The 26,108-nt window shown below is 36.3% G+C and overlaps 1 protein-coding gene across 1 annotated transcript in view; it reads right to left on the reverse strand.

The window, feature by feature from the left end:
* Window positions 1–26,108, reverse strand: part of POLR2B (RNA polymerase II subunit B) — a 46,115-nt gene that overhangs the window by 613 nt on the left and 19,394 nt on the right. Inside the window, exons 8-24 of the mRNA XM_006058366.3 lie at window positions 24,986–25,182; window positions 24,709–24,828; window positions 23,769–23,955; window positions 20,901–21,044; window positions 20,516–20,655; window positions 20,305–20,416; window positions 16,492–16,646; window positions 15,184–15,382; window positions 14,722–14,890; window positions 8,131–8,227; window positions 7,049–7,143; window positions 5,758–6,008; window positions 5,588–5,677; window positions 5,014–5,121; window positions 3,998–4,111; window positions 3,427–3,587; window positions 155–350 (exon numbers count right to left, since the gene is read on the reverse strand). Coding sequence (XP_006058428.1) covers window positions 155–350; window positions 3,427–3,587; window positions 3,998–4,111; window positions 5,014–5,121; window positions 5,588–5,677; window positions 5,758–6,008; window positions 7,049–7,143; window positions 8,131–8,227; window positions 14,722–14,890; window positions 15,184–15,382; window positions 16,492–16,646; window positions 20,305–20,416; window positions 20,516–20,655; window positions 20,901–21,044; window positions 23,769–23,955; window positions 24,709–24,828; window positions 24,986–25,182 — 2,535 coding nt within the window. The remainder of the gene's footprint in view (window positions 1–154; window positions 351–3,426; window positions 3,588–3,997; window positions 4,112–5,013; window positions 5,122–5,587; window positions 5,678–5,757; window positions 6,009–7,048; window positions 7,144–8,130; window positions 8,228–14,721; window positions 14,891–15,183; window positions 15,383–16,491; window positions 16,647–20,304; window positions 20,417–20,515; window positions 20,656–20,900; window positions 21,045–23,768; window positions 23,956–24,708; window positions 24,829–24,985; window positions 25,183–26,108) is intronic.

Raw genomic sequence — 26,108 nt, forward strand, 5'->3', positions numbered from 1 at the left:
CTTTTTCTTCATTTAAAACCAGGAATCTTATAGAAAAATGCTACCAAAATTGTGAAAACACCAATCTGTTCACCACACTAAATCTGCCTGGATGATGAGGCAAACATGGTTATATCCTGAATAGATAATAACTGCCAGCAATGTCTGTACATACCTGGGTTTTATTTCGGCAGCCCCTGCATTCGTATGTATGGGTCCTGGTGTTCGCAATCGCCATTATTCCACAAAGATTGCAAACGTGAACCTGATACGGATCTGACGCCTCAAACAACCTCTCCCTTAGGAACTGGGCTGCTCCATGCGCGATCTGACAGTCTCGTTCCATCTCTCCAAAACGCAAGCCACCGTCACTATTACAGGAGGAAACAACAGGCTGTTTTGTACTGGTTTTCTATTATCAATACCACTCTGACTAATGGCAAGTATAAAAAGTAACATTAGTAAAGAATGGCGATGGCACCCCACTCCAGTCCTCTTGCCTGGAGAATCCCATGGACGGAGGAGCCTGGTAGGCTGCAGTCCATGGGGTTGCGAAGAGTCAGACACGACTGAGCGACTTCGCTTTCACTTTTCACTTTCATGCATTGGAGAAGGAAATGGCAACCCACTCCAGTGTTCTTGCCTGGAGAATCCCAGGGACGGGGGAGCCTGGTGGGCTGCTGTCTATGGGGTCACACAGAGTCGGACATGACTGAAGCAACCTAGCATTAAAGAATGAGAACTAGACTCCAATTTTTCTACTCTTGTATTCTGTCAACATGGTTAGGAGGCTAAGAAGTCTACCAACTATTTGATGTGCACTAGAAGGTCCCCAGAATAAACCCATTAATTTCTTAAGTATAGCATATACTTTTTCAAATACAATACAATGACATACAGAATAAAATCTTGTACCATTATCATTTAACTTATTCGAATTCATCTGTATGCTAAAAATTTAATAATAAAAGTTAATCTAAATAAAGTAGCTTCTCCACGAATGAGACTCCCAAGCAGTCAAACCTGAAACAATAAATGCACACTGGCACAAGTAATGGAAAGAACAGGTGAATCAGTCACAGGTTTCCCCAGCTTAGTAAGTGAAATGAAATACATTGTTCTGATAGGCAGGCCAAGTAGATGGTGATGGCTTCCTTAATATTCTTCTATATAAAAGATAAAGAATGATTTCATGGGAATATATATATATATACACACACATATATATATTAATAAAATACATATGATTAAAGAGCTTCTAATGATATTACCAAAAACAAAACACTTGGTCAGCTTTAGAGGATTCTAAGTAACTGACTCATCATTTTGAAAACTGGTAAATAAAAGGAAAGAATCAAGCATTTATCATGTCTTTTACTATATGAACTATGTCACCAGGTAACCAGATGATGAAACAAAATTTCTCTCTATGAAAGTATTCCAGCTAATAAATGAAGGAATGATAAAATTAGAATCTCATCAGTCTGCAATCCCTATTTAATTAAAGGTTTTAGGTAATGAACATTAATGATCATTAATAGCTACTGAAGTCACAAAAGAAAAACAACCAGATATGGAAAGTATACAATTTTGAATACTGCCTTTTAAGTATTACTATTAAAGAACACAAACCCTTCACCTCATCAAGGCTCTAAATCCAATTAGCTATTTACAAGAAATAGAGACACACAGCCCAGGAATGCAATCAACAAAAATCGAGACTGTGAGAGGGAATTCCCTGGCAGTCCAGTGGTTAGGACTCAGCGCTTTCATTGCTGGCGCCTAGGTTCAACCTCTGGTTGGAGAACTAAGATCCCACAATTCAAAAAATCCAGTCTGTGAGAAACCCTCCATGACAAACAATCCAACAAATAAAGTGCAAGGAAAAAAAGTTAAAGGGTAACCCACAGATTAAGGAAAAAAAAAAATACTTGAGACATATCAATCAACTACAAACCATGGGCCTTATTTGTATCCTAATTGAAACCAACAAACGTTTTTTAAGAACTATGCAACTGTCAAGAAAATCTAAACACTAGATATTTAATAATATTAAGGAGGTACGGTGATTGCTTTTATAACTTTCCTATCTTCTAAAGCAGGAGTTCTGAGAGTGTGGTCTGTGGACTCTTAAGGGTGAAAACTGTTTTTATAATAATACTAATGACACATTTGCACTGACAGTTGCAAAAGTAACTGAATAAACTGCTGGCACCTGAACACATCTGGTGGGCAGAACCATACTTTACTAGCAATCATATTCTCCAGTGTATCTGAAGGGTGAGAAAACCAGTTTTATATAAAGAATGTCATTAATGAAGCAGTAAAAAAAATGATTAGTTTTATTCAACTTTGACGCCTGAGTACATAGATTTTAACAGTCTGATAAAATGAGTTCTCATAAGGCACTTTAGTTGTATACTAAAGATGGTGCCCTTGAAGTGCCTGCACAATTCTGAACTAGTCACTTTTATCATGAAATATCTTTTGTACCTGAAAAAACAGCTGACACCAATCATGTTAATTTGCCAACATTAGCACCAACTATTTTAATTCAGCCTTAAGATATTTGGCAGACATTTTTTTCACTCAAGGAAAACAATTTTAAATATTTGTTGTAAATGATTAAAAATTAGAGTTTCAATCAAAGAGAACAATTTTAGAAAAAGAAAACCTCTATCCAACACTCTGAGCTTGATAACTTCCCAATACTTAAAAACTTTCTGATGACATGGTAGTGATATTCACAAATGTGAAATTTTTTTTTTGATATAATGAAATGTGTCAACATGTAAAAATCTACACAACTCAATGAAAATATTTTCCAAATAACCAATTATGAGACTACGAAACTACGTAAGTATAAAAGATACACTCAAAGTATAAGACAGGCCAATGGATTTCAATATAAAAGATTCATTTAAGTGGTTCCAGATTCTACATCACAACTAACCTTTCAGAAAGGACAACTTGTCACTCTAGTGCAGCATCAAAAAAAAAAAAAAAAAAATTCAGTCACCTGAAAATTACTAAAATATTTTTCCCTTTCAGCCATAAATCTGTGTGAGGTCACATAGTTAATTATAAAAAATGAAATCCTGCAATGGATTAAATGCAGAAGCAAACACAAGAATCAAGAATCCAGCTATCTTCTCACAAACCAGTTCATTAAGAAGATTTGCAAAAAGATAAACCAATGTCCCTTATCACTAAATTTATCCAGAAAATATTTTTCACTTAAAATGTTATTTATGTTAATATATAATGAATTTGTTACTGTTATTTTTTAAACCAAGTAATAAATATTTTAAACCTTTCTCGGTTTTAATTTCTAACATGATAAATATCAAAAAATACCAACTCCCACACAAAAGCCTTTTAGGATCCTGGACTCAAGAAATATGAGAACCATTCTTTTATATAAGATCGATGATGCAGCTCTCTTACCGAGATCTACCCTCCATCGGCTGTCTATTTAGAATCTGAATAGGTCCCCGAGCACGAGAATGAATCTTATCATCCACCATATGCTTCAAACGCTGGTAGTAAGTAGGGCCAATAAAAATCTGTGATGTGATTTTTCGACCAGTGAATCCATTGTATAAGACCTGAAACAAGCAGATTTTTAAGTACAGACTGAAAAATTACTAAACAAGTTCAAAGACTATATGTACATACACTATACAATTCCATTTCTATACAAATCAAAACAGACTAAAATAATCTATGCTGTAAAAGGAGTAATTGCCTTGGGGTGGGGGTATGAAGGCAGTGACTGGAAGGAGACATAAGACAGCATCAGGCATAAAAGGATTCTGATCATTTTCTTTAAGGTCTGGGTGGCAGTCACACCTGTGTTCACTTGGTGAAAATTTATCAACCTGAACATTTATGGTTTATGTATATATTTGAAGTATGTGGTATACTTCAATGAAAGATTTATTTTTTTAAGAATGAAGTAACACACGTGCAAAAAAAGAATATACTTAACAAATTACCAGTGTAAAAGCAAACATACCTCATTTCCTCTGAGATGGTAGCCATAATCAGATAAAAGATTAGATATCTTCTGCACATTAACAGCATCATTGAATGGAGTGGCATCACCAATTTCACCCTTGTTAGCTGATACCTTTAAAAAGAAAAGTAATGTTTAAAAAGTTGCTTCCTTCTGTCTCTCTTTAGAAGTCTATGTTAATACAAATATAGTCAGATAAAAAAAAAAAACAAAAACACCTTTTTAAGAAAGGGAAGATTGGGGTCATGGAATTGGGGTCACCATGGTAAGGAGCATTCCAGCTCACTTCTACCCCTGGCTTCTGGATATCTTTGAATATGTCCCGTTAACACTGTCACTAACTCACCTACTTGGTTGTTGCAAGAATTAAATTAAAATTGTACAACAATGCAAAAAAAAAGGGGGGGGGGGGATTTTGAACTTAAGATTACAAATTAACTTAAATATCTATGTTATGGAAAGCTGTAACATAGGGTTCATTTTATTAGCATCTTACATAAAATAGAACAAACTACTTATTAAGTCTTCAAATAGGAAGCTCTCTGTGAGACCACATACAAAAAGATTGAGACTCTCAAATATTTCCTATGACTCAAGGAAGATGACATTTTAATCCTTAAAACCAAGCCATCCATGTGTTAAGCTGTAGCTACTCTACCTTAATAAGATCCTTAAAAATAGAAAACCTCCACTGAAAGATACATGCATAGCTAATATTACAGCTATAAAACCATTAGGTTCACAATGAACTAACCACCATTTACAGAAAAGAACCAATCAAAAGAATAACCATATATTCAAAGACTGGATATAGTAAATTTTGCAAGAATTTTTAGTCATAACTTCGCAAATTTTTGCAAAAAGAAAGACAGACATAATCAAACCAATTTAAAAGCAGGAAAGTAAGTGTCACACTGGCTTTTTCCACAGTACCCTGGCTCAGAATGAGAGAAATCACCTAACACTTGGGAAGAAACATCAATTTGAGACCTATATCTGTAAAGAAAATCTCTTACCTTCCCTTGAAGACATTCAATCAAGTGACCAATGGTCATACGAGAGGGGATGGCATGGGGATTTATGATGATATCGGGGGTGATACCTTCACAGGTGAAAGGCATATCCTATAAAGGAATTTTTTAAAAGACACTTGAAAAACTTAAATCTCTTAGCTACAGAACTAGAACTGATTCCCCTTCATCTGAACTTTTCTATGTCCTAAACTCTGTTCAACACAGTATGCATGCTAAATTGCTTCAGTTGTGTCTGACTCTTTACGACTCTGTGGACTGTAGCCTGCCAGGGTCCTCTGTCCGTGGGACTCTCCAAGGAAGAATACTAAAGTGGGTTGCCATGCCCTCCTCCGGGGGATCTTCCCAACCCAGGGATCGAAACTGCAACTCTTATGTCTCCTGCAGTGGCAGGCAGGTTCTTTACCACTAGCGCCTGGGAAGCCCTCAACATAGATGTTCACCTGCTTGTTCAGCACTACAATTAAAAGTCAAGCCTTTACTGCCTCTGGGCTCTTAAAGCACATTTTAATAAAATGATCAATAAAATTGTGAGTCAGAGGTAATGAAAGATACCTACCTCCTGTCTATACTGAATACCACAAGTACCCTTTTGACCATGTCGACTAGCAAATTTGTCTCCAATCTGTGGAATTCTAACAGAGCGTACCTAAATTCACATAAAAATAAGTTAGTTAGGTCATTCTGGTTTACCTTCTATAAACAACAATATGACAAAGCTATACTTACCCTTATTTTACAAAATTTATATCCTTCTTGGTTGAGAGTTACCATAACCTGATCCACAATGCCCGTCTCACTAGTCCTGAGAAAAGTGCTACAGTCTCTCTTTGTATACCGTCTATTAGTGCCCTCCAATTCATCTTCATTTTCAGGCAAGGTGACTGTTTTGCCTATAATAACATCATCTCCTGATACACGAACTCCAGGAGCTATCAAACCATCATCATCCAGCTTGTCATAAATAGCATGTCTCATACCTGAGAAGAAAGAGAATTTTCTGAAATGGTAATACCATAAAGAAAAGTATTTAAAATGTCACATAATCCCTCTCTCAAAAAGATTAAAAAGCAAATATATACATCACTTTTAACCAGAGAGAAGTTCATAGGAATATCTAACACATGTTACAGTAACATGCCCTTATTCCAAACATTACAAACAATTCTGAACTTTAAAAAAAGGCACTGGACTGAATAATGGAAAATCAAGATTCTCCATTTGCTAAGTGACTTTGGATAAATGTGTTGCCATCTTTTGCTCCCTATATTACATGAGAAAGAGTTATCTATGTCCTCTATACAAAATCTCCCACAGAAAACTTGAAATCTAAACTGTAACCTTAACTCCACTGAAAATCAGTTCACTACTACACAGAAGCACCCACAGGAAATGTGAGTACAAAAACGTGTTACTTCATGCAATACTATTAGAAGCCAAAACTGTAGCAGATACTCCCCCAGGACATCCCATCCATCCCAAAAGCTGTATATAGCTTTTAAATGTCTGTAAAAACAGTAACTAGAAAATAAATCTGAGTTTTTCAGAAGAAACAAAGTTGTAGACATTCTCTCACTATTTATCTGCTAAATATATACATACACTGTGGCCAGACAAACACTATGGTCACATCAGTATGTGAAGAGTGGAGGAAGTTCCCATGAAAATATGTAAACTAAGGGACAGGACACGGTACAAGTGAGAATGAGGCTGGGTGTGTCCCATGCAATTATATGGCCTCTCTTCTTTCCTAAATCCTTTCCTCAATGAAGAATAGAAGAATAGACCTAACAGAATAAAAGGACAGAAGAACAGACCTAGCAGAATAGAAGGACTATAGCAAGCCCACTCCAGGTATAAAGACTTCTGGCAAATATATCTATTTCCTTAAATATAAGCTCTAAGAATGACTAGCAAACATACTGTCACACTGCATAGAGGAGGGTGGGAAGACAAAACCCAGAAAAACTAATCAGGAGTTAACTTTGAATTCCATAATTTCACTGTCAGTATCACTTACCCTGGCAAGTTTCACGTGTAGGCTTCTCAAAAACTTCTTCTTGATCAAACCCTTTTTTAGATTCCTGTTCCTTGTATGATCGATAGAAAACAGACCTAAAAATACATGGTTCTAAAGTGAACTTTATTTTCCTTTAATAATACAACTTAGAACATAACCAATAATTTTTACTTAGTTGATATCTGGTAATTTTAACCACAGCAATTAAACTATGAATCTAGGACAGGAGTTAACTGTATGAAGGGTCAAACTTAAGTCCTAAGAGCTATTACACAGGTCACCCATGTAACATTTGATCCTTAACACAGCTTGAACTATGAGAACAGGAATACTAAGTCCAACCCTCGACCAATATAAGAATCCCTCCCATAACAACTCTCAGAGATGGTCACCCAGGATCTGCCCCAGTATTTCTATTGAGAAATTTATGATATTAAGCTATAATATCCAACTCTGGTCTGATATCCTCTGACAACTATACAGAAAAAATCTATCCTCTCTTCTAAATTCTCAGTTTTTTAACCAATTTTCACATGCCATGGATTTGTGATTAATGTTCGACAATCAAACTGAATAACAGAAAATAAGACTGAAAAAGAAAACACTATAATTTTAATAGTAGTTATTTAAGGGTCCTAAAACTCTTAGGTTTATCTTTACTTTTTGGAGCTGATTTCACCATTTTAACCCCTATGCAGGCAACCATACAACAATCTACGTCTGACAGGTATCCACAAAGTTTTATGAATGGAGACAGATTACCTATCTTAACAGAAAAATTTCTCTGCTGTCAGATCAACATTTCTTCTTGCCTAACATTCAAAAAATTTTGACACACACGTCATACCTTTTTTTTTCTTTTTGGCTGTACCACGTGATACATGGGGTGTTAGTGATACAGGGGAATACAGGTGATACAGGGGATACAGGGGAACCATGCCCTCTGCATTGGAGGTACAGAGTCTTAACCACTGGACCACCAGGGAAGTTCCCACATTTATTTTTTAAAAACTTTTTTAAAAAATTAAAATATTAATATTTCCACTATATCTGTATTTTGGAAGCTGTTATAAATAGCTGACCTGAAAAAGCCGCGGTCTACAGCTGAACGATTCATGATAACAGAGTCTTCTTGATTATATCCAGTGTATGATGCAATGGCTACAATTGAGTTGATACCTGTGGTATATTCAAATAGCAAACATTAAAGCATCACATGAGAAACAAAGAAAAATCACCTCTTTCTTTTAAATCTATCCTATTTAACTATATTTACCGCAAATGCTTTCACCATGGTAACTGTCAAAGTCTACTCCTCCTGCAAGAGCAATCTGTGAGAAAACGACTCTGATGGTTAAATGTTTAATATAAGCAAATCCTAATAGTAGTCACTCCCACTGTATCCACTTTCTAGTCAGTGATTATATACATGTAACCGTATATTTATAAAGTCCCTCCCCCAACCAGGTTTCATGATTCTCACCAGAACCCTGTGCCATAAACAAGGCAAGTATTATTATTTGCATTATTAGAAAGATCTAACAAAATAAAACTTATCCATGATCTCAAAGTTAATAAGCAATAGCATCAGGTCCCAGCTCTTGTCTCCTGACTTTAAGTTTGACCTGGTACTACCCTGTTCCTCTCTTCGCAGCCCTGCTCTGCTCCTAGATCCTCTCCCTGTACTACAAAGAAAAGTGGTATTATCTTTTCTACCTCAATTTTATTTAGTTGCTACTGCCAAAACTATTTTTAATGAGACCTTAAGACTTAAAATATCAAGTATTGACAAAAAAAACCCGATAAACCTTTAGCCACACTCATCAAGAAAAAAAGGGTGAGGGCACAAATCAAAAATTAGATATGAAAACAGACAAGCTACAACTGACAAATATAAGGAGTCAGAAGAGATGACGACAAGTGACTATATGCCAGTAACATGAACAACCTAGAAGAAACGGACAACTTCTTAGAAAAAGACAGAACCAGGGAGAACTAGAAAATACGAACAGACAAATCACAAGTACTAAAATTGAAATTGTGATTTCAAATTTCCAACAGACAAGAGTAGGAACAGATGGCTACAGAGGCAAACATTTAGAGAAGAATTAAGACCTATCCTCCTGAAACTATTCCAAAAAGTTGCAGAGAACAGAACACTCCTAAACTCATTCATTCTATGAGATCACCATGACCCTGATATCAAAACCAGAGAAAGATACCACAAAAAGAGAAAATTACAGGCCAGTATGCCTGATGAACACAGACACAAAAATCCTCAACAAAATATTAGCAAACTAAAGAAAAAACAAAACAAAACAAGAGTCACCACATAATCCAGCAATTTCACTCCTGGGCATATATCCAGAAAAGATGAAAACGTGAATTCAAAAACATACATGCACCCCAGTGTTCATAACTGCACTATTTATAATAGCTAAGGTATGGAAGCAACGTAACTATCCATCAACATGGTCAAGCTGTATAATGCAGAGAAAGTACATAAAGATGCAGGATCCTCAAGGTAGGGGGGATCTGAAGATAGATGACATTTGCAGAAATCCCAGGGTCTCAGGAGATGTGATATGCTTCTACTGCTATGGAAGCCAGCAGGAGGACTTAACGTGACGTTTGTGATACATGGAATGGGCAAGATTTCCCTTGCACATCCTCACGACATACAGTGCTACCCTATGGCCCTCCCTCTCGTCCAGGTGACAGAGCCTGTAGATGCTAAATGGTCTTGGCCCTTGTAGGGCTTTCCTCCTCTGCTGCAACAACCCCTGATAGCCCATACACGCTACATCTACTGCATCCCAGGAAGCAACCTCCTCCATCCTACAACCTTTATCCAAGGTACGCAGGCAAGTCTGAAAGATCAGATAAATTTAGCTAAAAGCAGTAAACTTCTGAATTTTATTTCTAATACTTTCTTCTTAGCTTAAAAGCCCCAAATCAAAAAACAGTGTAGTGAAGAGGAAAGAGAACAAAAAAGGAAAATGGAGGAAAGACCTATTTCTGGTCTTAAAAAAAAAAAGCCAGTTTGCATTCCGGGTTTACAAATTAAGTTGTACAACTTCGGGCAAATAACCTTTCTGATCCTGTCTCCACATCTGTAAAACAGAGAAGATACAACCACCACTATTACTAATCAATTAACATTTATTTCTCCCTTATTAACTGGTAAGCACAAAGCTATGAGTTTTAAGTGGATATAACCATTTAATCACCACAAAAGCTTTGAGACAGTTTGTAGGTGAAAAAACATCACAAAACTTTTATGATGCTTAGAAGTAATATGTGTGAAGTACTTTGGATGGTATTTCACAAACTGCTCAAAAAATAACAGGAATTTTTAAAACATTATCTGTTATCCCAAAGACTATCAACATGTGAAATCCAGCATTACAGTTCATCCGTCAGTCAGGCTGTCCCCACCCACTTCAAACCTCAGCTCAGCACTAAGGAAGCTCTAAGTACCCTGAGCCACTTTAAATCAAGGTGAACTTCTGTCACAAGGATCTCTGCTCCCAGAAGATACCATCCAAGGTAACAGTACCCTATAAAATAGGAATGATACTAATCAAAAGATCACTTAAGATAACCCAATCTGCCCCTTCCCCTTAGAGATTAGAATCTGGTCAATGCAGCTGGCATATCAGGCAGGGACAGAGCTAATTATTTAGCCAGGAGGGTCAGGAGATTGGTTACATCAATGTGTATGAAGTTGCTCAGTCGAGTCCAACTCTTTGCGACCCCATGGACTGTAGCCTACCAGGCTCCTCTGTCCATGGGATTTTCCAGGCATAGTACCGGAGTGGACTGGCATTACATCAGTAGACATAGCAAATAACTCAACAAACTGGGGACAATGGGAGCCAGGTTTCTCACTGTCAGAGAATGGAGTTCTAAAACAAACACTACAGTGTTGTACTGGGAGATATGGTATAAACTCACAGTTCTTTAGTATATATAGATATAAAAATAGTTAAAAGTGAGAGGAGTATATGCATACATATATTTTCCTAGCTCCAGCAGCTGAGAGGACCTAGAAATGATGACACTCTAATACCAAGGACCAAGCCCAGCACCCAGATTTTGGTTTCCACAAACTATCCTTCACTAAAAGAAGAAATGGCCAAGTCCAAGTTTAGGGGAAGAAAGGCACAAGATGAAACAAAAGGTAAGAAGTGCTTAAAGAATGAGGAGGACCTAATGGAGTCATCTTGAAGACGCTCTCACTGGAAAATCTGGAATTTCAGCATCAAATTTCAGCATCAAAAAAGAATGAATGATAAAATTAGAAGATCACCATTTGGCAACACTTACACAGTAAACTAATGGCAGAAAGTGAGATAAAAAATGGGATATTTACATCCTCTCAAAGTATCTTCTAACAAAGACTTATTACTTACTTAATAAGATTGCTAGAAGAAATGTCAATAACCTCAGATATGCAGATGACACTGCCCTTATGTCAGAAAGTGAAGAGGAACTAAAGAGCCTCTTGATGAAAGTGAAAGAGAAGAGTGAAAAAGCTGGCTTAAAACTCAACATTCAGTAAACTAAGATCATGGCATCCGATCCCATCACTTCATGGCAAACAGATGGGGAAACAATGGAAACAGTGACAGACTTTGTTGCGGTTTTTTTGGACTCAAAAATCAGAGATGGTGACTGCAGCCATGAAATTAAAAGATGCTTCCTCCTTGGAAGAAAAGCTATGACCAACTTAGACAGCATATTAAAAAGCAGAGACATTACTTTGCCAACAAAGGTCCGTCTAGTCAAAGCTATGGTTTTTCCAATAGTCATGTATGGATGTGAGAGTTGGACTATAAAGAAAGTTGAGCAGTAAAGAATTGATGCTTTTGAACTGTGGTGTCGGAGAAGACTCTTGAGAGTTCCATGGACTGCGAGGAAATCCAATCAGTCCATCCTAAAGGAAATCAGTCCTGAATATTCATTGGAAGGACTGATGTTGAAGCTGAAACTCCAATACTTGGACCACCTGATGCAAAGAACTGACTCACTGGAAAAGACCCTGATGCTGGGAAAGATTGAAGGCAGGAAGAGAAGGGGACAACAGAGGATCAGATGGTTGGGTAGCGTCACCAACTTGATGGACATGAGTTTGAGCAAGCTCCAGGAGTTCATGATAGGGAAGCCTGGCATGCTGCAGTCCATGGGGTCGTGGAGTGGGACATGACTGAGTGACTGAATCGAACTCAGCAAGTACACAATACTTATACTTCATAAAATGTGGAGAAGCCTGACAGTCACTATCTTAATTACATGATAAAAGTTAGAATCATTAACAATGGGACATAGAGACAGCATATGCCTCCTGACATGATGCCCTAAGAATGAAGCACCACTTCTGTTAGCCCTGCCAAGAATTCATAACCTGAATATAAACCACAGGAAACAACAGTCAAATTGAAATTGAGAGACAATGTATAAATTAACTTGACTGGACTCTTCAAAAATGTGAAGGTCATAAGAGACAAGGAAAGACCAAAGAACTGTTTCAGACTAAAGAGACATGCAGAATCCTGGATTAGACCCTAGACCCATAAAGGACATTATGAGGACAACTGACAAAATCTGAATTTGGGGACTACTGATTAGATGGGGATCAGTGCTGACTCCCTGATGGTGACAGATGTACTGTGCAGAATATCTTTGTTTTTAGAAAATATACACTGAAAAATTAAAGAGTGATGGGGCTTCCAGGCCTGCAACTTACTTTCAAAAGGTTTAGGAAGTAAAAGGGAAAGAACACTGCAAGTGTGGTAAAATGTGAACCCAGAAATCTAGATGGATAGTATACAGGAGTTCTTTTTAATAGTCTTGCAACTTTTCTGCAAGCTTTAAATTATCTCAAAATAAAGTTTTAAAATAGCTAACAAGATTAAGGCATGAAGCAGTAACAAAACTGAAAGGCATGTGGTCCCTACCAGCCATGCCCTTACCACTTCATACCAGTGCCAAAGGAACATTCTATTTCAAATTCAATCCTTCACCAATATTTCTTTTCTTCTCTAGCCATAAAGAAACTATCATCTAAATGTCAAGAAAACACCGGCACTGCAAACACAGACCAAAGATTCCGGCACACTGCAGACAGAGTAACAGATTCTGCTTTTCTAGTTTCTTTTTCTAGACAAGAGTAACCCCTTGTGGAGGACTCTTAAATCATTCTAAGCTGTGAGAATCTGCTATCAAAATGCTAGATCCCATATTACAGTAAATGATTTAAAGCCACTATTTACAAGGTACACTTTAATAAATAATGTTATCCACAGTCAAAGCCAAAATTCTGCTAATAATATGGTAAGACAGCAACTGTGTGGAAGAACCATGCTGTCTCCTTTATATTCAACTCTCTTATACCCTTCAGACTTCTCTGCACTATTTCAAGAAACTGTTGCTCTGAAATCTCTTCCTGGAAATTCCAGGGTTTTCTCCTTATCAGATTCATCTCAAATCTCTTCTCCTGATTTCTTTTCCCTAAGTTCTGGCTGTCTCTGACTTTATTCTCACTCTGAATTTTCCCTGAGCAATTTCAGTCATCTATAATTTATCATTAACATATCAAAAACTTCACAGCTCTTGATTTGACATTTCTTCTAACTATATTTGCAACTCACTGTTGGAAGATCATTCCTGAGATGATGTGGCAGCAACTCAAAATCAACATGTCAAAAACTGAACTTGTTATCTTACCTCTAAAACCTCTTCTTTCAATCCAAAGAGAATGGATGTATGTATGACTCACCGTGCTGTACAGCAGAATTTAACACAATACTGTACCATCAACTATAATCCAATAAAAATTAATTTTAAAAATAACACCTCTTCTTTCTTCTAACATGCTCCCAATATTATTTTATTAATAGTCTCTCTCTCTGCTAGATCACCCAAGCCAAGAAGACCAACAATATTTCCAATTCCTTTCTTTCCTCTCTTCATAATTTCACATCCAAACAGTAATCAAGTCCTATCAAATGTATTCCAACAGGTGTTTCAACTCCTTATACTTTTTCACTTCTTAGTAAGAACGGTACCAATTCTCACTTAGACCACTGCAAGAACCTCTAAGTTACCTCCCTACTTAATACCATATCTGACTCTATTTTTTAGGTGGCAAGCCAGCACGACATCCAAAATACACTTCCATTTGTATTACTTCCTTGTTCAAAAAGGCTAGACATTTTCATTCTCAAAATAAAATTCAACACGCTGTCTCCATCTCATGAGATCAAGTACCATTCCCATGCATTTACACTCCAGCCACACTAAACTGACTAAGTACTGACAGTTGCCTTCATGCGTCTAGGCCCTAGTTCAAACCACCTCTCAAATTCAATTACTCTTTCATCAACTTTACTCTGGGTCAAATGCTACCTCCTCCATGAAATTGGCACTAGACTCCAATAGGAATCAATCATTTCTTTCACTCTGTGCTTCCAAAGGAGTCTGTATCTCCATCATAATACTTTCCACACATTTACCTTTTTATTTAATTGTGCTCATATTTTCCTGCCACATTGTAAATTCTATGAGAACAGAGACTGTGTCATATGCATTTTAGTAATTCTTCAAAGCACCCACAAAAATGCCTTAACCATGGCAGGATCTTACAAAATGTAGAACAAAACTGAACATACCTGCTGGCAGCTCTCTAAATCGCAGATACTCCATAGACCGTGTAGTCACAAGTGGTTTTTGAGGATAATACAGAACATGGGCCAACGTATCCATACGAACATGAAAATTGGTGATATAAACCCCCATAGCCTGCTTACCCATAGCAGACTGGTATGTGTTTCTAGGGGACTAAAAGTAGAAATGAAAAGCACAATCCATGAAAATTTACTTCTAAATAAATAAACAGACTCTACAGGGTACTTCATAAATCAGAAATATGGTTGGTAAAGTTTCTACTTTTTCTGGAATAAGCAATTATGGCTCTTAAGAGTCAAACACAAGAATTACACATATTAAATGCTGTAATCCATAGCCTTTACAGTACAAGGCTTTTCTTTCAGAAGAAACTATAGACTAATTTCTAATTTTTATTTTACTTCCCCCCAGTTCCTCACAAAGCATAGTTAAAAACTGGTACCAACCTGGTTATGATCAGGAAAAGGAATAATAGAGGCACAGACACCAAGAATCATTGATGGATGAATTTCACAGTGTGTATATGTGGAACAATAAGCTACTTCTTTCTCCTGTAAATCATCTGGGGTCATTGCAAGCATCACTGTTTCTTCTTCAAGAGTATCAATATATTCTACCACCCCACTGGCCACAAGATCCTGCCAACTAAAGAAGAATTCATTTAATTTCCTTGCTTCCTCAACTATCTTAGTTAACTAGGCTCCCTACTTAATAAAAAGTATTCCTGTATCTGTATGTACTCATACAGGAAGAGTCTTAAAATACGTATATTATTGTTAACAGTGGGGGAAAAAAAGTTACTGAACAATACACATAAAGTATGGCTCTGTAACTACTACTAGTTTGTTTTTATCTGCTCTGATCTAAAGAACCTACTTGTGAGGCTAGGGGGTGAGTATATAAAAACAAAGAATAAGGTCTGGAGGAATATATACCCCAGTTGGTAACAGTACTTACTTTTGAAAAGGAAGGTGTGAACTGGAGGCTTTTATATATTTTATTACATCTATTTTTTGAATTTTTTTACAACAAAACTATATACATTCATATATCACTAATAATAAATTGTAAAAGATTCTTTTTATTAAATTGAGTATATTGTTCATATTATGTTATATATTACTTCATCACATAGGTTATTTCTTTTTCTTGGACCATACCACATGGCATGTGGGATTCCAGTTCCCCGACCAGGGATCAAACCTGAGTCCCCTCCAAGCAGTGGAAGCTCAGAGTCCTATGTAGGTCATTTTTTATTAGTAGAGATAGTCTTTACCATGTCACAAAGACTTTTATTCTTAAATAAGACCATACAAGTCTCTTGAAATAAAGTGTTAAGTCACTCAGTTGTATACAACTGATAACGACCCCTTGGACTGTAGCCTGCCAGGCTCCTCTGTCCATGGAATTCTCCAGGCAAGAATACTGGAGTGGATAGCCATTCCCTTCTCCAGGGTATCTTCCCAACCCAGGACTGAACCTGGTCTCCTGAATTACAGGCAGATTCTTTACCGTCTGAGCCACCAGGGAAGCCCCAAGTCTCTTACTTAAGAAAAATTAAGAACACCAAATGTAATTGCTTATGAGTTCAGAGTTTCTTTGTTTTTTGGGTCAAAGAAAATATTCTGGAATTAGACAGTGGCAATGGTTGTACTATCTTGTGACTATACTAAAAACCACTCAATGACATACTTTAAAATGTTTTATGTCATGTTAATTATATCTCATTTTTTTTCCTAACTGCATGTTCTCACCTGTAATTGTTATATTCTCTCTCTTTCAATTGATCAATGTGTCTCTTCTTCAAAAGCAGCTTTTGTTTTTCCACAATTAGAAGTGGTCTACAAATACGGCCTGCATCTGTATAGATCCGAATCTCCCGCTCTCGAATATCTCTGATCATAGAAACCTACACATAAGAAGACAAAATAGTCTCATGAATTTATATCTTCTCTGTATCATTAAGGCTGAAATAAAATAACATTAATAAATTATCAGATAAAACTAATAGATCTTAGTTGATCATTGTTCAATATGCTAAAAACCTAGGTATAATTTAAAATTTTATAGAAGATAAATATTTAACCTTGATAATTATAGAGCTGAACAACATCTGGTAGTAATGTCATGCAAAATAAAATGTGAATAAAATGTATTTTGGATATCAAAACACTAGTATGTGACAATTTCTTATTTTTGTCTCTGATAATTACATATACTTCACTGTGTAATCTTTCAATATCCAGCCCTGTGTCACTGCTTCAATCAAGCTTTCCCAATTGTAAGCCTGACTTCTCATGATAGTCTATCAGCAAATGGTTTAAAATCTATATGTCTAATAAAGCAGTCACTAGCCACAGGTCACTACTAAGCACCTGAAATGTGACCATTCTAAAAGGAGATATGCTTTAAGTGTAAACTACTTACTGAATTTCAATGATAAAATTTATCACTAATAATTTTCCATGGATTATATGTTGAAACTGTACTATTTTTGATGTATTAAGCTAAATAAAACACATTTATTTTCATCTATTTCTTTTTATCTTTTCTTTTTTCTGCCACACAACGTGTCTCACGGGATCTTAGTTCCCCGAGCAGGGGCTGAACTCATACCCTCAGCAGAAAAAGCACATAGTCCTACCACTGGACCACCAGGAAATACCTTTTTTTTTTTTTTTCCTTAATTTTTTTAACATGACTACTACAAAAATTTAATTGTCTATGTAACTTACATTGCATTTCTACTGGATAGTGCTAGAAAATATATTCCTGGAAAATATCAAAAGTATTTCGGAAAAATTTACAATAAAGAACACAGTATTAAAAGCACTATAGAATTTGAAGTGCCAATATCAAGAAGTAAACAAATAAAAATTTCCAGTGAATTTTCAAGATCTAATACATAATCTTAAAAGTCAACTAAGAAATGAATTGCTAATGAGTTAGGAAATGGAAAAATAGACTGGTATTTCTACATAAAAGTACTTTCAAAAAGTGAAATAACAACTGGATACTTTTATTAAAGAAAAGATTGGGTAGGGAATTCCCTGTTGGTCTGCGTTTTCACTGCTGGGGCCGAGGTTCAATACCTGGTGGGGGAACTAAGACCCACAAGCCACATAACGTAGCCATAGGAAAAAAAAAGATTGGGTTTATTTAAAGAAAAAGTTTGGATTATTCAGTTTTAAAACAACAGCAAATCATTAAAGCTTAATCAAAAAACACTAAGTTCTCCCAAAGTGTAAAGAGTCAAAAGCCAAGAAAAAGAAAATGTCCCACATTCTTAGCCCACTTCCCATCCTTAGAAAAACTCTGAGATGAAACTGTGTGTATGAGCAAACACACCAAGAACAGCATTCTCAAATGCTTTCCTTGAATCCTTAGAGAATTCCTAATAGAATATAAAATATTATATTACAATAACAGAATATAGCTCTTTTGTCTTAACAGAAAGATATAAACTGAGCTGTGTCTCCTCAAAGGCCAAACAGAATCTTGTATTCCAAAGGAAATAGGTGTTCTCGAGAAGACTACTGACAGGAAAGCCTAACAGGTCCAACACAAAGCTAAAGTTAGAAATGGATAAGATGAGAATCTCTGGTTATCAGAAAACATAAAGGAAAAGAACAAGTACTAGACTCCTAAAAAATATATACAATTCTCCTACTAAGAGGCTCCTAACAACATTCTCCAATAGGAGATTAAACAGCCCAGTTCAAGGACACAGGGCCGATTTATAGTTCAAACAAACACTCACTGTCAGACACTACATATCAGGCACCACACTCAGAACTGAAAATACAAAGTCATATTAAGACACATTCCTTGCCTCTGAGACATTAACAGTATAGTGAGAGAAGCAGGCACATAAATCAATAGTTACTATCTGGTATATGCATTTTGTCATAACTTATTCAAGGAAAATATGCTATATATAGTCACAGCTGCTACTGCTAAGTCGCTTCAGTCGTGTCCGACTCTGTGCGACCCCATAGACGGCAGCCCACCAGGCTCCACCGTCCCTGGGATTCTCCAGGCAAGAACACTGGAGTGGGTTGCCTTTTCCTTCTCCAATGCATGAAAGTGAAAAAATAAAGTGAAGTCGCTGAGTCGTATCTGACTCCTAGCGACCCCATGGACTACAGCCTACCAGGCTCCTCCATCCATGGGATTTTCCAGGCAAGAGTACTGGAGTGGGGTGCCATTGCCTTCTCCGATATAGTCACAGAGATAGGTCTAAATCAGGGGTTCAGTGAAGAGCCCAACAGATCAAATCTGCCCTTACCTGCCATCTATTTAAAAAAAAAAAAAAAAAAGTCACATTGATTTGTGTACTGTCTACAGCTACTTTTCACTACAACAGCAGAGCTGAATACACAACAGACACTGTAAGGTGAACAAAGACTAAAATATTTAATATCTGGTCCTTTAAAGAAAATGTTTGCCAACCTCTGATCTAAATCAAACTGGGGGGTCAGGTAAAGTATCCTGAAGAAGACAAGAGTTAATACTAGAGTTTTTCAGAATTAGTGAGATTTATCTTAAAAAAAAAAAGTAAAAAACACCTTATCCCTATTACCCGTTTTTGAGGAGGCATGGGATAGGGAGCATAATCATTCCAGGTTGAGGGAAAAGGCCCATGGAAAGGTAAAGAGGCCTAAACAGCATGAAGAACTTAAATTTTATCCTAGAGACCACAGCAAACCTCAACAGAAACAAATGGCATTAACAAAATTCTCAATCATAAAAAACACAATGCTGGTTCTTGGGCTTTCTCTTATCGCTGCCCGCTGCCCTCAAGTGAAGCAAGCGGCTCCTGACTTCAAGCTCTGAATACCCCTGGCTCAAAACCCAGAGTCTGCCTGCTAGACGAAGCCTTGGAGCAGCCAAACCTTGATTCTCTGCTTTGCTAGGTAGACAGGTGGCCAGCTTAAGTGTGTTAGTTTCTCTCCAAATCCACTTTCATCCAGAAAGACCCAAAGGTGCAGATTTGGGAAAATTTAAAAAAAAAGCCTGAGCCCAGCCCTCAGTGTATTACACTGAAAGCAAAAGCCATATTTTGGGGAGGAATAAAGTTCATTTGGTATTTTGATGATTAAAAAAAAAAATCCTATACCCAGAGCACTTCACATCCACCTAAACATAAAAGAATCTAATAGAGGTGTATCACATTTCAAGAATCAATCTCTGGATTCCAACAAAGGAAGTTATCAGAGATGATCATTCCTTCTTTAAAAGCACTGTCAGCTTCACAAAAAGATTCTCAAAAGAATACACTTTAAAATGTAATCTGAATTCCAAAATGTAATCTGAATTCCAAAATATAATTTAATAATAAATTACATGTCAAAACTTTAGATGCATATATCTAAGGCATTAAAGTGAACAATACCTTATTATTAAATCTAGCTCAAAACATTATCTAGACTTTTGACAATGCACTTTAAAATTCAAAGGACACCAGTTCAAGAAAGGTATCAATGTAAAGATAACTTTCACTTAGACTTATGCCTCGTTCAGAAATCCCAGAGATCATGTCCTCTTAAATAGTTAAAGATTCTTACTTCAGACACAATGATGTCCATCTGACGCCGCAGCTTCCGTAGCGTGTTCATAAGTTGTTCAGGATCTTTATGTATTCCAACCCAACAGCCATTAACAAAAATCTTGGTTGCACTAAAATAGAAAACCAAAAGTATTTTGTACTTAGTAACTCTGTAATAAGCTATAACCAAAAATTAACAAGTTTCTTTTTTTAATTGCATCTATACACACTCAGCAATAGCTGCAGGAGAAATTTCTTCTAAATTTTCCATACTCCATTCTTCTAAAAATTCCAGAATTGGAGAAGGTTGAGATCCAACTGAAATATAAGCCATCAGGGCTAAATTCTTCACAAGTCCTACAGCATGGCCCTTGGAATAAATAAAGTACATATTACTCATACTGATTTAACATGCCTTTCAAAATTCTTTTCCACACTTCCCCTCCAATTTGATTTCAGAATATATTCTTACTTCCTAAAAACAAAATTATAATATCTTAGTTCTATACTACACTTAGATAATTAAATAAAATTAAAAGTTACTTATAAAAGTAATTATACTCTACATGATAATTCTTGTACTTTTTGTCTTGAACATAAATTCTAATGTATTACCTCTGGGGTCTCAGCAGGACACACCATTCCCCATAATGTATTATGCAATTGTCTAGGTTTTGCTAGTTTGCCATCTCTACCAATGGGAGAATTTAAACGACGCAGGTGAGAAAGAGTAGATGCAAAAGTCAGGCGATTTAATACCTAGAAAACAATAACAAATCTTTATAGAGCTTGGGCATTTCTGTTACACTATCGTATTTTTGGCAAATACTAAAATGAGGCAAAGTCATATTTTCACATATAATCCACTCAGTGTCCAACAGTTTCCATCCTTCCTTTCTCCAATCTGCCCTGGATAATTCTGTTCACTCTTGTAACTTAACTGACCCTTATAGCAAGGATGGCAAATATATGACATACAGTTCTAACATGTCACATAAATGTTTTATGGCCTATCTCCAAACATTTGGATGTTAGTGGGGTTTTTTTAACTTTTTTTTTACTCTGTTGTATCCCAGTACCTAGAACAGTACTTAGCAAACATCAGCCACTAAGTGTTATATGCTACCAACTCTCATTCCTTTGACCATAGCAAACATCACTAACCCATCCCAGAACTTTTTCCAGGTTGAGGCCTCTGAACCCAACAAAGAGATTCAATATTTACAGAACACTAAACAAGGTAATACTTGTGTAAGTACGGTAATATTTAGAGAGATATAAAGTAATCAACACAATCTCAATGTACCTAATAACACATCACCTCTTTCCCCACATTACAACAATCCATCCTCCTTCCTCTTCCTAAATCTCCTATCATGGTTAATGGTGTCACCCTTCCCTTTATCTCCCAACCTAGAAATCTCATGATATCTTTGTCTCTGACTTCCTCCTTTCATGCATCAATAAACATATCCTGTCAACTCTATTTCCCAACTTCCTGACAAAACTAAACCGTCCATTCCCAACGTCACAGCAAAAAACCAGCTCCTCACCTCAACCTGTACTACTATCATTAGCTCGTAAGTCCCTGCAATGTCCTCTCCAATCTACTCTGCTCAGTTACCAGAATTATAACACAGATATAGGTAAGTTCACATCACTCACTGAATTAAAAAATATTAGACAGTTCCCCACCAGCTAAAGGAGCATGACACTGAAGCTCTTTTCAATCAAGTCCCAGACAACCTTCCCCTACTATAGTCTTCAGGACTCCTGTACTCCATCCACACTGCCGAACACTTCTCACCTCCACAACTGCCACAGGATGGAATGCACTCCCCATTCTGCTCTGCTTGGTGAAATTCTACCACTTCTATAGAAGACATCTGATCACCTCCAGGAAGAACTGTTCTCTTTTCTCTGTTCTATGGAGTTTTCCATCATTCATCTAATCACAAAGCTTTCCAAACTTCCTAATATTTCTCAAATCTGACTCCACTCTCTACCTCCATAGAACTGTTCTACTGCAGGCTCTAACCATTTCTCACTGAGCCTGTTCCAACAATCTTCCTGCCACCAACTATGCCCTTCTCAAATCTTTTCTCCACAATGACATTTACTGTGAAGCTACCTAAAAAGCAAAAATGAATGCCCCTCTACAAGCTGTTCCCACGCTCCCCTCTCCAACCCGTTTCTAACTCTCCCACTTTGATTTGAAAACACTAGAATGATCTAGCTCCTCCCACATACATGAGCCCTTTTCTCCCTCTGTCCCTTTGTTCAGGATATTAAGAAATTTTCTCCAGCTTTCCTATGAGCTATCGGTTCTACCCTCCTCCAGGGCTTGGGCTATTTCTCAACTACCCTTCAAGAGCCAGCTCACATGCCACCTCCTAAAGAAAACATTTCTGTTCACACTCTCAGGCAGTGCTATATGCCTTTCTCCAGCATCCCCACAGAGCAAGCATGCATAGCTCTCATTTAATACTCCCTGTACCATGCTGTAATATCTGTTTCCATCTCTGAGTACAGACTGTAAGCTACTAAAGATCAGGGATCATGTTTTATTCATTCTTTGCAGATCCAATGTGTGACAGAGCTCTTGGCACATCTTAAAACCCAGGAACTGAACTCAATCGGCAGGATGGCGTTTATCGTAATTCGCTCAAGGCATAGTGAGATATATAAGGACAAATGTTTCCTCTAATAGATGGTGAGCTCCTTGAGGGCTGGAATCAACCTGTGAACCCAACATCACAAACACCAACTAGAGTCAACAAATCCTTACTAAACTAAAAGAAACTAGAAATTTAACTGGGTTATGAGCATCCTTCCATAATTCTTAAGATACTTAGACTTCCAGGAATTAGGAGGTTAAAGTTCATGTCTGAATGCCCAATTAATCAGGTGATACTGGTATAGGCTTGTTTTTAAAAAAAAAAACAAAGCAAATGAGGGGGAGATCCCTTCCATAAAGCTAAACATGTACATGGTAAGTTTTAAATCTCATATGAAAAGTAATTAGGAAAAACAAATAAAAACCCCTGGTGAGACATTTTTGTAAAATGTTTCCCCCATTAATCATTCTGAGAGTACGTACTGCAATCACTGTACATAAAACAGGGCAACATACAGAAATCAGTTTAGAAGTATTACATTACACAAAATAATTTATCCCCTGAGTATCGGTTTCTAATATGGAACTTTTAAGACAAAAATTTCATGAACATAGACTGTTTCACCTCCTAAGAACCTATGTGAATTTATTAAATATCTTGATGAGAGTCAAAACTTTAAAATCTCTTAATAATGCTAACAGCTAACTTAAGAAAATTTTCACTTTCATAATTCAAAAGCCTCCAAGTGCTTTTATATCTAACCAAGAAAAAAAAAAGGGAAAACAATTTACATTCAATAAATGAAGATTCTATTAGTTTCGTAATGTTTTCTTACCAAACCTGTAGTCACAGTTGACATCCTTACCTGAGATACTCCAGCTCTGGCTTGATGAGCTTTCTTTTGGTCACCCCAGTTTCCAGTAGCTAAAGAGTATTTTAGGCCATCAGATATAATCCTTGTTTTAATTGCCAATTCCAAGTTAAAATCCTTTCCACGATCAATGAACTTCTGGGCATAGATCCGTACTTCTTTAAGCAAATTCTTAAACATTCTGCCCAATAAAATGTTTTAAACGTGTCAAGGTCTGTAATATGAATTCTTTAACAAGGACACTGTTGCCCACAAGGAGGCGAAAAGTAGTTGAGATGGGGGGTTATTTTTTATATAAAAAGCACAGATGTACATACAGTACAAAAACATACACAAGCAAAGCAGTAAGGGAAAAATAGTCGAAAGACAGTCCTTAGTGGGGTGGTAAAAAACAAGATTGAAAAACTCTAATATACAACACAATAAATAATAGAACATGCACAAAACACTAATATCATTTTTGTGCTAAATTGTCTACATAATTTTTACAAATAAGTTTTTCCAATTATAGAAGTAGTATATGTTCATTATAGAAAATATAAAAACATATTAAGAATAAAATAAAAATCATGTATATAACCTTAATTCTGACACAACCACTGGTTCCTCTCTAGCTTTTGTGTTTTTATAAACTGCAAAGTAGAACTAACAGAATTCCAATATCAGCACTCAGAAAGTCAATCAATAACTGAGCTTTCTCAAATGCTTTGCAATGGTGGAGAGGAATAAAATGTAAACAAGTGATAAACGTTCCCACAATCTTGAAATTCTCAGATGTGAAGCAAAACCAAACTGCACAACTGGCAAACAATGTAGCTAACTTCACATGTACCCATTATGCATGCCAAGATAGTTTTTTAGCATCTCCATGTGCCGTAACCTATCTAAACTGAAATTTATCTACTTTTAACAGTATCATTCTATAATCTCTTACCCTCTAAATAAGAATGCAAGTAGTGGTCCAGCAAGGTCCAATCTTTTGTTTCCATAGTGATCTCTGTCATCTAATTCTCTTCTACCCAAAGCTGCTAGCAGCAACCTATGAACCATGTACCTTTAAAAAAGAAAAAGAGAAAGCACATGGTTTTGGCTTTCCTTTTTTTTTTTTTTAACATATATTGAAAACATCAATTTTGACATTTTCAGCTTTAAGAAAAACTTCATCTCAACACATCTTGGCAAAGAACTTAAAACAATGAAATATGACATACCCCAAGAAATAAGCTTTCTTGGTCTCACAAAAATCACTGACGCCAACATGAGGGAGCATTTCTTTCTGTAATACTTCCTTGGCATATTTAATTCTTTTCTCTTTGGTAACACCAGGCTTTGCCCCTCTTGAACCAATGAAATTTAGTGCAACATTCTGTTCTTGGATGACAAAAGCTTCATCGAGTGATGGTTTAACCTATTCGTTAATTAAAACAAAATTATTTTTGAATTATCTTTAAGATAAGGCAACTGTCAACTTATAATATGTTAAATATCCCTAAGAACACCTAACTAAATATGCAAATATATTTAGAAATTCAAGGAACCACAAAATCCTAGAACTTAAAAACATCTTATTGATCTAGGGAACTCTGAAAAAAATGATCAGCATGGACAATCATACTTTCCAGAATAATACAAATAATTCCATTATAACAGAGCACAGTGGGTTTGAGTTTTGTTTTTTTTTTTACATTTTAATAAACAATAGCTTTAAAAAGTTCCTTTCAAATATCTAAAATCAATTTAGAGAAGTTTAACACTCAAACTAAGCTCAAATGAATATATGTGTCATAATGTTGTCAGTCTTGGTTTAAGAAGTTTATCCTTTCTTTTAACTATCTAAATACTTATCTTTAAGTATTAAGGGGAAAAAAGCGTAACTATTGCCAAAAGCTTAAAGTAAAATCTAAACAGAATCCATTTTGTCATGTAATCATATCAATAAATACTCTAATAACTAAAATATACTTCACTTTCTAACTTTGTAACCAATGTTTAGCCTATATTTTACTTTATTTCTCTGCAGTCTTAAAGACTTTAGATAATTCAGGACAATTTTAAGAATATCAAGTACTCCTTAGACAAGGATGGTTGATGAGGAAATGCATATTTATCTAGACTCAACAAACCTTCCTATAAAAGTAGTAACTTTACAGTGGAAGAACTTAACAGCTGCTGCTGTGAAGTTGACATTACCAATGATGGGACAAAATGACATCACGTGACTCCTGACGTGATGCCCTGGGAAGCACACACTGTGATCTCTAGATTTGTCCTGCCAAGAAATGGCGTAAATTGAATCTAATCATGAGGAAATATCAGAAAAATCCAAGTTGAAGG

Source organism: Bubalus bubalis, chromosome 7 (genome assembly GCF_019923935.1).
Source record: "Bubalus bubalis isolate 160015118507 breed Murrah chromosome 7, NDDB_SH_1, whole genome shotgun sequence".
Lineage (NCBI taxonomy): Eukaryota > Metazoa > Chordata > Mammalia > Artiodactyla > Bovidae > Bubalus > Bubalus bubalis.